Genomic DNA, 15,943 nt, shown 5'->3' with positions numbered 1-15,943 from the left:
TATCAAAATTTATAAGAATGTGAGCAAAAATGTTACTATTATTATTGATATATATATATGTATATATATATGTATATATATATATATGTATATATATATATATGTATATATATATAGTCAAAGAGTCATCTCTCCAAAAAAATAATGTTATTCTGCCTATCAAAATTTATAAGAATGTGAGCAAAAATGTTACTATTATTATTGATATAGGATCATTTATAGGTCCTCCAATAGCATAGCATTCACTTTATTATTTTTATTATTTATTTTTATAGGATAATAAATATGTCAGCTAAAATCTATAGGAGTAAATGTGTTATTTTGAAGTCCTACGAGGGTAAATATGTAAAGGTACTTTTGCTTACGAAACCCTAACGTTCGCCGGCTTCTATAAATATCTCCTCAATGCGTTTCTTCTTCCGCCCCCATCGGTGTAGGGGTTCGTTTCACTCTCCCGCAGTCGCTGAACCTGATGGGTAAGGAGAGGGAGGATGGGTGCCGCGTCGTCGATGTCTGGATCGTCCATAGCGTCCTTGGTAGATGCATCTATGGTTCAAACTTATGGTTCGGGTTTCTGAGCGTTTGGGGAGAAGGATAGGGGATCTGACCTCCGTCGTGCAAAAAAGGTTCCATTTTGCGCGAGAACAGAGTCGAGATCTATGCGGAGAACGTTACGAATAGAGGGATTTCTCTTACATAAGCTTCTGGGAAGGCCTTGCGGTGAGGAGGTATCCCCTTGTTCATCTAAGTTTCACACTTTCATATTTCTTCAATGTTACAATAAGGTAAAAAATGCTAAGACTTCAAGATGAATTTAATTAATAACAAACCGTAGTTACAGTTTTCTTTTGCTAGCTTAGATATTAGAAAAAGGTGTGCCTTTTGTTTGTCAATCACTAAGAACTTTCTGTTGAGTAAGTCATATTAATACGCAGTACAATAAATCACACTGGAGGGCATGTCTCCTGTGATTAGCTTTATGATATGATGTCATTTCTTTTTGCTTGTAATGGGCTGTAGAGCTCAATTTTTTGCTAGCAAATGTTTGATTGAGTATAGCAACATATAAATAGAAACCAGAATTAGTGGCGGTGGCGGACAACTGTGAAGATGCATTGGTATAAGAGAGTTTTAGTTTGTCTTTGATATTCATTTTAGAAGAATTCAGAATTTGCAAACATTTGTGTGTTTTTCTGCAAGCACTTTTTATAGTAAGAAGAGTATCAGAAGGTCCTTATGCATGTTTTCTTTGTTTCTTCATCAAGATTTTGCTATATTCAGTTTGCATTAGCAATGATAGTCGCACCTGTTGATTGATGAGGTTCCTCTAGCTGTAGTTGTGGAACCTTCACTCAAGGTGCAAAAAACAAAAGCTGTTCTGCAGCAGCGGCCAGACAACCGTAGAGATGGATCCACAGATGATTTGTTTGCAATACAAGTCATCTACTAATTCTATCTCACACTTAATCTCCATGTATGGGCAGCTCAAGGCTGCAGTCAAGTTATAGTGAGTGTGACTTTAGATGGCATGGGCTTTTGATGGTCGCACCTGTTGATGGATAAGGTTCCTCTGGTTCTAGTGGAGGAAGCTTCACTTAAGGTGCAAAAACCAAAAGCTGTTCCACAGCAGCGGTCAGACAACCGTAGAGATAGATCCACAGATGATTTGTTTGCAATACTTTTCATCTACTAATTCTGTCTCACACTTTGAGTTCCATGTATGGGCAGCTCAAATTGCTTGCCATGATTGCAGTTAAGCTATAAGAGTGAATGACTTTAGATGGCGCCGGCACCTGTTGATAGAATAGGTTCCTCTAGTTCTAGTTGTGTAACCTTCACTTAAGGTGCAAAAATCAAAAGTTGTGCAACGTCGGCCAGACAACCGTAGATATGGATCCACAGATGATTTGTTTGCAATACCTCTCATCTACTAAATCTTTCTTAAACTTAAAGTTCTATACATGTGCAACTGAAATTGTTTGTCGTGATTGAAGAGATGCAGGTAAGCTAACAGTGAATGTGACATTAGATGGCACTGGCCATGATAATCGCACCTGTTGATAGATAAGGTTCTTGTACGTCTAGTCGTAGAACCAAAGTTATGTTGGAAAAAAACTCTTATATGGTTCAAACTTATAGTGATTTTTCTTGGAAACAGATAGGGAAGAACGGGGTTTGTTATTCGTAATAATATTGCTAATGTTTTGAACTTGTGGATGTAGGCATCTGTTGCAGTCAGAGATGAGTTTGAGGTTTGCATGTTCTCATGAGGTTGATCCTTTGCTTGCAGACGGAGATATCAGGGTCTGCACGAGCTAAGCAAAACCAGCTAAGGGGGTGGTCTACGAGCGATGGCGAGAAGGGTTGGGAACGCCTGCCCCTTCAGGGGCAAAGGGGGATGGCTAGCGGGGCGGAGACATGGTTAGATGGCGGGCATAGGGTGATAGTCGATAGGAGTAACATGATCATTTAAAAAAAATTACTGTTTCAGAATTTTTCAAAATAAAAATATTTTACAAAAACTTTTGAAAATTAGAATTTTTTTTCTTTTCGCAATGGACCCATGTAAAATTTCAGACGATGCATACCCTTTCAAGAAACAATGCATTTTCTCCATTTGTGTTATATTCCATTGGAAAGCACAGGATACTATTATTCATTATTGTGGTGCGGCTGTCATAATCACAGATGAAAACATTAGCATAACATAGATCTGAAATCTAGCAATAAACGCAGATAGATCATTGGCTTGCCTCCTTATCCATCACTACATCAAAGAGATGAAGTGTGTTTCTTACACAGTGTAGTAATGCTCGTTACCCTTCAACCTTTGGTTCAACAATCCACAGGATTCCCTCTAGTGAGGAGTGAAGACAATCACTTATGAACGGTCATTCCCGTTTCCCTTGAAACGATTAGTTTCGGCTCCAACCGCATGGGACATTTTTTGTTAAAGAAATCAACCAAGAGAAAGTGGCATTAATAGGGGAGAGAGAGAGAGAGAGAGAGAGAGAGAAAGTTCACCCATTAACAGGAGTCGAAACAACATTGTTGGTGACTACACCAATCTCCTTGCATCTCCTCCCCTCCCATCTGCCCAATCAGGTCTGTCGATTGTAACTCTTGCAAGAGGAAGAAGGAAGTGCTAAGGTCATCATCGCTTTTATGGCTCTCACTAGCCTCGCTCTTATACACCTCGCCTATAGCCCTCATGCAAAGAGCGGGGAGGGGGGGGGGGGGGGGGGGAGGTGTGATGGGCACCATTGCCACTATGAATCTTGTCAATTCCATTCTTACATGTTTCATATATACTCCTCATATGAGAAAAGAGGGGGTACGAGTGTCGTCACCATCTCCACGAACCCGTTAGCCCTCATGCAAGCGATGGGCGTAATGGGTACCTTCACGAACTCGTTAACCTCTCCCATGTGCACCTCACATACCAACCTTTGCACGAGAAAGGTGACACAAGAACCATCGTTGCCTCCACACCTCTCCTTCCTCGCATGATAGCTATGAACAATGAATCTACAAGGTGATGTAGTACGAAGCTGATAGTGGATCGGACAAAGATAAAATGATTTTTTGACGCAAGAGAAGCACTCTGAACAAGAAAATTTATATAACTTTGAACCTCAATCTATTAGACATATATTATAGTTAATTTGTATGGCTTTGACATGAGCATTTAACTAAAAACATTATTTTTATATAACAAAAAAAAACAATCTAAAATAAGTAGAACATTATGTCTTATCTTTAGCGAAACACTTTAACTGTTCTTTCCTGTTGAGGCTTTTTCTCTTTTTTTATCAAAACAAGGAAAAAAAAGAGGAAAATTTCCAATGAATTTTCCAATAAATATAAGGGGGAAGGAAAAATTAAACGAACAAAAAAGTCGTGCTTTCAATGTCAGTTATATATGCTACAAGTCGGATCTATGCCCACCATTTCTTGTGCCAAATAGATCATGAGGAGATTTACAAGATCAACAGGTTAAACAGAAACAATGAGAACCTGTAAAACCTGGCGGGGTGGCTGTCATCAGACAAATCTTTCTGCTACTAAAGCCCTTTGAGTACAACACTAATTTTGTGCTTGTAAAGCACGGAAGTTGGTCACCTCGGAGGGGGTTCTGACGCCTGACTGTTGCTTGAGGCAGGATTGGAGGTGATGCGCAGGAGAGATCCGTTTTCCTGGGGTGGTGCTGCCCCCCATTTTGAGTCGGCGTCGGATGGCTCCACAACGTGAACTGCACCGTCGCTCATCCCCAGTGCGATCTGATTTGGTTCGGACGGGTGAGCCGCAATCACCATGGGATAAACTGGACCAGAACTGGGGAGGAAAATAAAGATGAGACACATCAGAGCTGATACAGTATTTCTGAGATCCTATAAACATGAGACAGAAAATAGCATGGACGACATCTTAAAAAATCCCAATTACATGAACCAGGATAGGAAGAAGTGAAAGGAAATAATCAAAGCACAAATGCCAGAACCAATGTCTTTCAATATTCTGAGGATTGTGCATCATTAAGCTATAATTTTCAAGATCCCTCTTAGCTAACATAATATGACCCATACTGCAACCTAGGGTTGTGCGTAGAAGGTTATAATTTGCTATCATAAATTGAGGCTAAAATTATGCAAAAGAGATCCATTTCACATGAACTTGACATACCTAGAAATGGATGAGCTTATATAAGCAGTAAGCGCAATTCGACAACGAAGCTTCAGGCTATCTGCTTCAAAAACTCCAACTGCACCATCACAAAATCCGGCATATACCAAGAGACCATCACAAGAATACACTGCACTAGAAATTGGAGCTGGTAGTGGATCTCTAGGCGACCACTGCACCAGAGGAAAAAATAATTAGTGCACTGGAAAAAGTTTAATGGTAATCAAATCTGAGGAATTTCTCCTGTCTGACAAAGAAGGAAAAATAAATAATCATTTAGCCTCTAAATAACTTAAGGCATCAAAGACACACGTCAGCTCGTATCGAGACAAAAGCATCTAGAAAGTTTGGCGTCCTTCAGCCATAGAATTTCACTGATCGTGTCAATCCCTCCCATTCTAAATATTCTAAATTTGGGTACACATCCAGAGGATAGAGTTATTATCAAAATTACATTAAGCAATGCCGTGCTTAAAAACATATTCCTTAATTTGGCAATAATTTTGAAGTCAAAAATCAAACAATTAACTAAGAAATGCTATAATATAAAATGAGAAGCATACAAGACCAAGAGTAGCCAATACATTCAAGAAATTAGCATAGATACAGCTTGATTAACTAGCATGCTTTCTATGGAATTGTTTGACAGATGCATATTTGCAAAGGTCAGAGCACAAGAACTAACCGAGCGCAAACATTCAAGCTTACTGTCATAGATTCCCAGTTGGCTTTCATGAACGACCAAGAGGTGTGTCTGATCATTGTGAAATTGAACTTTGGTGTCACCAACTAAAGGAGCTGTACGAGAGGCTGGTGCCTGGATAAATCGTGATTTTTTCTTGTCCCATCCATCAATGCTCCACATGCAGAGCTGTCACATCAGTTGATTAGTCTTTAAGAGAATTGCCAAATCTAATAATACATGCAACATTTGAGTGGGCCAGAAGCCAGAAATATTAGTTCTGTGGCTAAATTTCACATCAACCACATACATCCTATCCTAGAACATGCAACATTTGAGTGGGCCAGAAGCCAGAAATATTAGTTCTGTGGCTAAATTTCACGTCAACCATGTTAGTTTATAGCTGCATGGTTGAGAACAAAAATCAATGAAGATAATATAATCTTTTGTTCAAATAATTAAGTACCAACAACTCCCTGCTAGAACAAGTCTGAATCACAATACTAAGTATATACATAATTTTGGTCTGCACACCTGAGCATCAGCTCCTGAAGAGACAAGCACAGTTAATGACTGGGAAAACGCAAGACCTGTTATCTTTTTCTGATGACCTTTCAACTTGGTTTTAACCTGCAAGCATGAATGAAATGTAATTAAAATTAAAATGGACAAACAATAAACAGAAAATTCAAGTTAATAATTTCTTCCCCTGATCATGAAAAGCAAGAGATATGAAAGCAAAGCTTAAATAATGAGAGTAAACCAGATTCTGGGTAAGCTATAGAAACCCAGAAGGCAATAGACATATAGTATCAGACAAGTAATTCAAGAACATGCAGATTAAGAAAACTCAAGGAGCATGAGATACAAGATTTACCTCATCAACACGAACATTATATATCTGAATACTAGAATCTTCCATTCCAATTGCAATAATATTGTTGTCCTGAGGATGGAATGCTAGGAAGGTGGCTGCAGGTGGGGGTGCCATGAATGTTGTCATAACCTGTGAAACACCTTTAGCTTTAAGAGACAATAGAAAAATTCTTACTAGAAAGAAGAAATGACAAAAGACTCTCTCTAGACATGTTACTTACAAACTAGCTGTTACAAGAAACAAAAGTTGCAACATAGCATTAGATGACACATTGTACCTTGAAAGTCATCATGTTAAACAAAGAAACCTTTCCACCGGATGCAGACATGACATAAGAGTCGTTCTTTGACAAAGCAATACATGCAGTTGCTTCTTCTGGATTGCTGTCACTTGTTTCATTAGTCATTAGAATACCATTTGCTGGTTGCCATAGCTGAGGGGCGACAGATGTGGTTGACTGGAGAGCCAACAAAAGGAGCCATCAGAAAACAAGCTAAAACTAAATGTCTCATTAGGAAAATAATAACTGACCTTGCCAGATGGATTCCGCTCACTCCGTGTCCATTTCCACAGCTTATGGATTGCATTGGAGCCAAGTGCCAATACTGCCAGCCCAGAGTTTGTGTATAACAAACGAACAACCTGTAATAACAAAAGATTATAATGTCAAAAGATCTACATCAACTTCATAACAAGGCAGCAAAAACTCGGATAGATGAATCTGCAGCAAAATATAAATGTGGTTTTTTCAATTAAAAATCACAATGATACCACAAGATCTGTTAGACAGATAGCCCATGTTTCAAAATTATCCTTTTGTATGTCCAAAGTTACATTGACATATGCTGGCATCAATCCACGAACAATTCTTATATAATGTAACGCATATTTATAGGAAGGGGTAACCAGCAGTGGCTACATTAAGAGAAAATATATATCGTATTTATATAACAACTGAAACTTACAAAAGTGACAAAACTACCCCATGAGTGACCCAAACTATCCAGTAGTAATCACATGGAGCAAACTGACAGATAATGAGGAATTAGATGACAAAGAATTAGTTATTTTTTTATTGAAAATTGTTTGAACTTTGAAGAGTGTGAAGTGATGAAAGTTTTGGTACATTTTATAACAATGAATTACTGGCATAGCACAGACTATCAAGGCATATGCCAGAATCTGGCACATTAACATGCACCAGATATACAAGACATATACTGTACAACACCATGATGATTGCAAGTTTGGCCAGCAAGACCTTAATAATCGTTGAAATTAATTATCAATTCATTATCCCCTGATATATCATGTAATAGATTAGACCAATATAAGCCACTCTCTTCCTTTAGTATCTTTAACTATCAGAGTCAGAAAACAGTCCAAATACCATGATTTTGAGATACAGAGTATGTAACATACAAGGTTGCAGATTTTAGGGCTGCTTTATACATAATATCTCTCTTCTGACCATAGGTCACCACAAGAATTATGGCCAATAGCAATGACCATGGCAAGAAAGAGAATCTGTTTAGTGTCTAGAATAGTTTCAATTAACAAAAAATAATTCATACTTGGTTTTTTTATATTTCTATTAAAGCCAGAATGAGGAATTGATACAATAAAAACTTTGATGGGAACAGAAAAATACCTTGCTTGATGTCGTCACTGGATCTGGCAACCGCAAGGCTTTGAGGTGAGCAGAATCAACAATATCAGCTAATTTCCAGCATTTTATCTTTTCAGAATCATCTGAAATCTTTGGTTTAATATCTGCAGCCTGCAGCTAGTTGTTTAATGGTTATAACTCTTAACAGGTTATGAAATATTATAATACGGCATAATGCATTATGAACTTACCAAGCTACTCATTGACACTACAGGGAGGGTTCGATCGGTTAGTTCAGGAGTAGCTGCTATAGGACTAGAAACATTTGAAACAGCTCCAAGTGCATTTACAATCGGGGCCTGCATGGAGTATATAATTTTGATTGAGTAGGATGAACTCCGTAGGACCTTGTTACCACTATCAAGTACTCATTCTTGGACTACTATCATATAGCTTTACTTTCAATTACATAAAGGTGGATAAGAAGTATTAAAGTTTTAAAAAATCAATCCTGCAGGACCAGTTTAAACAAAGGGCCAGCAAGCATGAAAGACCTCTCAGACAGTAAGATTTTGGAATCTAAAGCTTGCTGGCTGTTTTATTATTGTGGAACAGAATAGCAAAGAAAAATGCAATAGGTCCCAGCTGATACTACAGAAACATTGATGTAAAGCAGGTTACGTGAATTGTCAATCATGAAAAGATGCAAGTTCGGAGCAGGAAAACTAAACGGTTAACATATGACAGCAGAAGACTTTGAAACAAACCTGAAGCAAAGGTCAGTCTAAAATATTTGAGTATGGAATAGACCATATAAGATTACCAAACAGAAGTGATAGGAGTAGATAAAGACTGAGGATAAGATAGATACCAGATAGCAGCCAAAGAAAAAACTCAGCTTAATTGTCATCACTCATATGCCATCTCTCTAAGAAACTAACACGTGACACTCCACAATGACAGGACAAAGCTAATAAGACACAAACTAGGCCTCTTCAAAAAATCTAAATAGAAGCGATACCCATTAGCACCCTCATAGACTTGGGCACCAAGTTTCTGTAGCATTACTATGGTGCTACAGTAATATGCACTGTTCATACTACAAAAGCATAGACAGTAACGGTAACCAATACACGTTCTGGAACTAAGGTACCATTCAGTAGCTCTTAACCAATTTAAACCAAACTTGGACATCCCTTGGGTCTCATCCAATAAATGAATTTGCTTGATGTTTTCTTCCATTGCATTCCATTATTTTTATGAGTTATAATCTCTACCCATGTGGCATCAGCAGTTCATTGCTTTGGAAAACAAGAATCCATACTGACTAGAGGGTAGATGTCCATATGTGGTAATTTCTGAACCATCAACCAATATGGTAAATAGGCATGATTATCAGCAGTTGTGTATTTAATAACTATCTAGCACATATATAGCTAGCTGGGAGCATTAATTGATAGGGAGGTAATAACTATCCAGCACATACATAGCTAGCTGGAAGCATTAATTGATAGGGAGGCTATCCCTCAAGAACTTCTACCAGAAGCCAACAGTCTCTTCTAAAGTCAGTTGGCAAAACAAATACCTTTACATTAGCATTAATCTGTTGAGAAGTAACATGAGTGCCTTCAAATGCCCTACTCTCAAGCACCCTCACCAACCGTTGTCCATCAGCATTAGCTAAGATTTTAAGACCATTGTCACTTGTTGTAACTGCCAGCAATGATCCTTCACGGTTGAATCTCAGACGAGGACTTGCCTGCAGGAATGAAGCATAAAGTAAGCTGAAAGGTTCCAAGTGCCATGCTTGCAAAGCAGAATCAACAAATACAGATACTAACAGGCAATCCACCATCTGCATCAGTTGTAGTCAGTATATTAATGTTGTCCATATCCCAAAACTTAATCATAAATTCATCTCCAGCAGCCAAGAACCGGTTCTTTGTGGTGTCAAATTGGACAACTCCTAATGAACGTTTTCTAAAGCCAGAGTATGTCCTTTTAATAGCTCCCTCAGTCTCATTCCACTCAACTAAATGTGATTCACCATCTTTACTGGTTCCACAAGAAAAGAGCCTACAAAAAGATTAGAGGATGAACATTTAGAAATCAGGTACAGCATTACAATTCTGAAATTGAATAACGGCACCGAGGATGCAGAGACAATTGCACACACATGAATACACAAGAAATGGCAGTAAAAAGACTGCTGGGAACATGAAGGATGACTATCATAGGCTATCTGGGCCCTGTTACAGCATCCAGATGCTTGAAGCTTCCCAATGTTATTATACACATCTACATCAATGCAATTCCAAGTTTTGTTAGTTAGAGAGACAAACTTCACCTTGTTCCATCAGCACTGTATGCCATTGTCGTGCACCAACGTCCAGGAGCATCATAGTCAACTCTAGAACCCAAACAATCATAGAGCCATGCCTTGATTTTCCCATCAATGGCAGTGGAGAAGATGAACTGCAAAGTCAGCATGATCCTTTAGAAGGGTGACTGAACGAGATACTCAAGAGCTAACTCCCAGCATCAACAACAAACAATGAATAAAAACTAAAAAGACCAGATCAACAAGTATGACTCACATAACAGGAAATGAGTAATGATCTTGCAAAGCTTATATTTCAATGGATAAGATAATACCTGGATTGACTCCTTATAGTGTGGGCAAACAGAGTATACAGGAGCATCATGGCCCTCAAATGTGTACTGCTTCTGTCCTGTTGTAGCATCCCAAACCTGCCAGTCATGCAATCAAAACAGTGAAATAATTATTTTGGTTCTTATATTTTAAAAAGATAAAAAGAAAAACATATCCTCTGGTGCTCACTTTAATTGTCTTGTCATCACCACATGTGATTATCGACAAACTCTTGGTGGGATGAGAGAAGGCAATATCATTGACACCACCAACATGAGCATCGAACTACAGGATAACCAGTCAGACACCCAATATACAGAAGGCTTATAAATCAACTTTTAACCTACCTCCACCGGTTGCCTCAACTCTCCATTTATATTAAAAGCATATATTTGAACAATATGCTTTGAAAAAGCAATGCCTACAAAACATCACAAAGAAGTAAATTTTAGGGTTGACAAGAACAAAGAACATATCACAAAACACAAATCTGTTCATTTAGGACCAGATTTAAATGGAAACAGGATCTAGCCTAGTTTTCTGTACCAAATATAGATCCATCCGGACTCCATAAGCATCGATTGACAGATATGGTAGCATCTTTCATTAGTGCAGCCTGCAAATTAAACAAACAAGGATTACTTGATTCTTGCATTATTAATAGACAACAATAACACAACAAGGGTGATTTTCCAACTATTTGGGGTCTGTCACATGGGTCTTTTCCCTCCATTTTGCAATCAAATCACTATTTATTGTTTCTAACAAATATTCTTGGGTCTTTCTAGCTCTCTTCCTGCCAAGAATCCTAATTGACTAGTTTTGTCTAACATGGGAACTTATAGATCTCTTAAGAACATTTTCATATCATCCTATATAGTTTTTCCTCATTACATTCTATGGACAACAAAAAAAATCAAATTTTAACTTCTCTACATCCATCTCAACATTCTTATCTTGACAAACAGTATTTTTATACATAGTTCCATCAAGCACTTTGATCAGTGAAGTATGGTTGGACTTAGAACTGTCTTGTACAATTTTTTAACCAAGGGATAATATGATGATCATGGAAAACTTCTAAAATTCACTCTCCAATTTAACTTCCTTGGTTAACAGATCCAAGATATATAAAACTTTTATTTATAGGACTTCTATGACAATCTTAACCATGATCACTGTTTCTGTCTTACATTGCTAAGATTGCATTTCTTATATTCGATCTTAGCCGTTTTTATTCTAAAATATATAGTTGCTAGTACTTATTTATATGATTCAAGTTAGAACTAGTCTCAAATAAACTAAATCAAATAATAGCAACAGAAAACAACATATATAATGAAGGTCTATCCTGTAACATACTAGGAAGTAAATCCATTACCAATATGAAAAGATAAGGATTAAAAATTAAACCTATGTGTAACCCTATGGCTGTAAGAAACTCTTTAGAGACACCTCTTGTATCATACACATTTTTATAGCATCAATATAACTACTATATAATTTTTTAATCAAAATCAACCATAATAAATCTCTGAAAAGTTTGCCATAGGTTTTTCCTAAATCAATATAAACCATATATATCAGTCTTCTTTTTTCTTTATTTTTCCATTATTTGATCTAACAAAAAAATAGCATCAAACTTATCCTCCAAATGCAAAACAATATTGCCTCTTGGAAATATTCATCTCACATCTTTGTCTACATTCAAGATCATGCTCTCAAAAGTTTATTGATATGGTTCATTAGTTTAATTTCCCTAGTAACTTGAACTTTTTCTAATATCCCCTTAACCTTTACATGTCAATATTGAAAATCATCTCTATACATCAGACTTTTTTTTTCATATCTCAAATTATATTATGAGAACTAAACCAAACCATCACTTAATCTTATGAAAATGTCCAAACTTCAATAGAATATCTCCATGTTTACACTCTTACCAATTCCCAACCTCGTTGAAGCTTCCTTTAACCCATTCTAAATTTTACATTAGTAATAATGTAAGACTAAGAGAAATTCCAACTTACAGACGTACCTGTAAAGACACAGTACATCTTCCAATCTCCCAGACCTTGAAAGTTCTATGCACTATCCTTTCTCGAGACCCAACTTCCCATATGGCAATGTCACCAACATTTGTTCCAACTATAGAGTAGAATCAAGAAATACATATGAGCAAAATTTAGATACAACATTAGTACTGAAACATTCCTGAGTAAATTGGTTCCTGCAGTTACCAAGAAGAATTGTTTGATGCACAGGGTGGAAATCCAAACTCATGATATTTGACCCCTGACTTAGTGTTCGCACAACACTTTTTGGAATATCATCTTGGGAGTAGATATTGGGTGGATGAGTTGCACCAGGAAACGACACCTATGAAAATGATTTCTTTGTTAGAGCATAACTGATTCATATTTAAATAAAATAACCACAAAACAGGTAGTAAATATGTTTCCATACCTCATCCGTTTGACCCATACGCATTCTCTTCATCAAATGTTCAGAGTCTGCTGTTTGATAATCCATACCAGGGGCACTTGTAGGAGTCCTTGGGTGCTTCAAAAAGGCAGCTATGGAAGGGAGTGAATCAACAAAATATCATAAAGTCTATCTAGCAACAAAGAATTTATGCATTTAGAGGAGGCAATACCTGTATTTGGAGGTTGAACAAGACCTGGGGGACCTTGTGCCATAGCAGCATGTGGTAATGGTGGGTTAGCATTTGTCATCCATCCTGCAATGGCACTCGCAGGTGGAGAGACAACTGGTTGGAATGGCTGAATCTGGAAGGAGGTCAACAGTAATCAATGAGAAGAACAACAAAAAAGGGACCAGAAAAGGAGTTGAATCCCACTTACACCATGAGCACCCATCGGGGGGAATTGCCCAGATTTAGGAATGGCCCCAACAAGAGGGCCATTGGTAGGTGGAGGTGCACGAGCTCCATTGGTAGGAGCAGCACAAGAATGATCAGTAAAAAGTGTTTTGATATCAGGGTTTGGCCGTGGATTCTTGCAAAGTTGATGCTGCCAATTAAGACTAAAAATGAGGAGACAATTAGTCTGAGTTAAGATGTTAAATTCAATACAGATTCATCGGAGAAGATTTTAAAAAAATTATGAAAAATATTCCTACAGTGCTTCTGTGTATACGTTGCAGACCACAATCCCTAACAACGCAATTACTATCAATATACACGCACAAATAATCATACATGCAATGGATGACAAAAGAAAGGTACTGATCATATAGAAAAAGCAAATGCATACCTTTGATTTATTAATGTCCTCAGCCGAGAAGCTTTAAATGGTGGAAATGTCAATTTATCCCGGAACAAAGGATTAGCTTCAATGAGTTTCTTAAGCTCCAGAAGCATAATATTTCTGGCTGATTTAGTGTCTCCATACTTAGAAAGCTGTTCATTTTGCCTACACAAGTTTCAAAGATGTAAAACATAAACTATTTTTTTCAAAAAGGAGACTCACAAGTTATGCGAGTCACAACTGTTAGAATCTATGCTCACTTACCTAAAATTCTCCAGGGTAAGCAACTGGGTGATTTCCTTAAATAGTTCCTCATTAAAAGAGGCAAAAACTTTGAGATCCTTCACGAGTATTTCAACAGCCTTTGCCCTATCATGCCTGTAAGCATATATAACAATTGATTTACAATAAAGAAAAGGATGCAATGAAATTTTGAAAAATGAACTCGAAGATGAACAACAAAATCCCACCTATCTAGTGCTTCCAGGTACTTCTGCTTCCTGATCTCAAAGAAGATTTTCATCGAATAGCGATTGTCCTCGACCTTGGTGAAACCACCAAGATAACGTTCAACTTCGTCCCATTCCCCTGCCTGAACGAGATCCTCAAAGTGCTTCATATTGAAGTAAAAGCCTGACTCTTGTTCCAACCTATAATTCAACCAGCTGCTTGAGTATACAGGAAAAGAAATATCACGAGCTCTAAATGACAGGGCTGAGGAGAGATAATTCAGCTTACTTATGAACGGTTTCCTTGAACTTTTCCTCGTCCAGGAACTGCAATATCAGGAAAACCAATTCCCTACTCAAAGAAGACATGGTTCCCGGAATCCCTAAACGCTCCAGCGCAAATATTTAAAATTCAAATAAGGAAGTGCGACCTGTGTAGGTCGCAAGTTTTCCTCTCAAACACTTCAAAATCGCTCCAAAATGCGCAAAGATGAAAGCTTTTTCCCGCTCGAAACGTCGGCGGCACTTGATGAACAGATCTGAGACGCTAACAACCAGCAAAATCAACAGCACATAAATCCAGCAGCTAAACGCACAAGAAAACCCGGCTCGCCAAATACAACCCCACAAAGTACCAATCCCCTTTTTATCCAACCAAACTGAAAACCCACCGAGAAACGCAACAGAAGAGAGAGGAAACCCCTATCGGACCACCATTAACGCGGAAGAAAAACCGTGCGAGCGATCCAGAGCTGATCTGCGCCGAGACAGGAGCTTCCCCCGCCAATCCCCACAAATCAACCCTCGATCTGGAGCTCGGTTCCTCGCAAACCCAATAAAAATGGAAATTTTCAGAGAACAAAGACGGATTCCCAGCCACTGGAGTTCGGAAGATCGCCGCCTCTCTTTCCTCCTCCCGCTTCTTCTCTCCTCTCCAGCCGCCGTGTTCTCCTTCTCCTCTCTCTCTCTCTCTTCCTCTCTCTCTCTCTATCTCTTTCTCGCTTTTTATAACTCGAAGGGCCTCATCCTCTCGGCTCATCCGCTTTTATAGCAGCCAAATCCTGGCGATTAGGTCTCGCCAGGAGCAGAAAACTAGCCCTGTCTTCACCAATATTTACGACTTTCCCAGAATCGCGTCACATCACTCTGACCAACCGTACAGGAACCGGAAGGGTATTATGATAAAATCGCAATACCACGCGTCACGTCCGGAGGGGCATTCTCGGAACAGGGAGCGCGTCAAATTGCAGACGGGACCGTGGGTATAACCGTCATTTTAATTCAACAAAAGGCATCCGAGGCCAATTCCGTCATTCCATACCGCCTCACGGTAGCCCGCCACGTCGTCTTTCCTCGTACTTACTATCCCGCCCTCTTAGATCTTTTTAAAAATTCTGGTGGACATTATTCCAATTTTAGAACGTGATAACCTCACCCCATATTTCACGCTGTCCTCTCTGTTCCATCACTTATCTCGTGTTGGATGAGTAGCAGTAGATGAAATGAAGACGGGGTGAGCGTAGTCCCGCGCTGGGCTATCAGGTTGTTGCTTTCCGGTGTAGTGCGTGGCAGCTGTCGAGTCGCCATATATACCAACAACTGCTTATAAGATTGATAAGAACAACTGCTTTTCTGATATGTAGTTGGATGACCGGGTACGGGCGGATCACCCCGAGACGGGCAGCTTCTGTTGCAACCAGTAGGATCCGCCCACGTGTCCT

The 15,943-nt window shown here is 38.5% G+C and overlaps 1 protein-coding gene, 1 long non-coding RNA gene, 2 other non-coding genes and 1 pseudogene across 5 annotated transcripts; 4 read left to right on the top strand and 1 right to left on the bottom strand.

The window, feature by feature from the left end:
* Nucleotides 1–429: 429 nt before the first annotated feature.
* Nucleotides 430–2,616, top strand: LOC108952664 (uncharacterized). Its single transcript, XR_001977739.2, has 2 exons — nt 430–728; nt 2,291–2,616. It is a non-coding gene; the product is annotated as an uncharacterized LOC108952664 (long non-coding RNA).
* Nucleotides 1,301–1,465, top strand: LOC135672741 (small nucleolar RNA snoR143). Its single transcript, XR_010513096.1, has one exon. It is a non-coding gene; the product is annotated as a small nucleolar RNA snoR143 (small nucleolar RNA).
* LOC135672742 (small nucleolar RNA snoR143) lies at nt 1,550–1,708 on the top strand. Its single transcript, XR_010513097.1, has one exon. It is a non-coding gene; the product is annotated as a small nucleolar RNA snoR143 (small nucleolar RNA).
* LOC135672743 (small nucleolar RNA snoR143) lies at nt 1,794–1,949 on the top strand (annotated as a pseudogene).
* Nucleotides 2,617–3,881: 1,265 nt separating the features above from the next.
* LOC135642844 (protein TOPLESS-RELATED PROTEIN 2-like) lies at nt 3,882–15,223 on the bottom strand. Of its 2 annotated transcripts, none has more exons than XM_065159317.1 (25): nt 14,512–15,223; nt 14,244–14,423; nt 14,038–14,151; nt 13,780–13,938; nt 13,369–13,549; nt 13,161–13,293; nt 12,971–13,080; nt 12,745–12,883; nt 12,543–12,652; nt 11,051–11,120; nt 10,852–10,925; nt 10,694–10,789; nt 10,507–10,602; nt 10,199–10,326; nt 9,693–9,927; nt 9,437–9,610; nt 8,103–8,210; nt 7,894–8,028; nt 6,774–6,884; nt 6,520–6,699; nt 6,243–6,371; nt 5,900–5,995; nt 5,369–5,554; nt 4,684–4,856; nt 3,882–4,335 (listed from the first exon to the last, which is right to left on the bottom strand). In XM_065159317.1, the coding sequence occupies exons 1-25, from the start codon at nt 14,589–14,591 to the stop codon at nt 4,119–4,121; spliced, it is 3,414 nt and encodes a 1,137-aa protein (XP_065015389.1). In that variant the 5' UTR covers nt 14,592–15,223; the 3' UTR covers nt 3,882–4,118. The 2 variants fall into 2 exon arrangements, with proteins under 2 accessions (XP_065015389.1, XP_065015395.1); XM_065159323.1 differs by having other exon boundaries at nt 7,894–8,022.
* Nucleotides 15,224–15,943: the final 720 nt, after the last annotated feature.

Source organism: Musa acuminata, chromosome BXJ1-4, assembly GCF_036884655.1.
Source record: "Musa acuminata AAA Group cultivar baxijiao chromosome BXJ1-4, Cavendish_Baxijiao_AAA, whole genome shotgun sequence".
In the NCBI taxonomy this organism is placed as follows: Eukaryota; Viridiplantae; Streptophyta; class Magnoliopsida; order Zingiberales; family Musaceae; genus Musa; species Musa acuminata.
The sequence above is the reverse complement of the archived record's forward strand: the minus strand, read 5'-3'. Positions and strand labels throughout refer to the sequence as shown.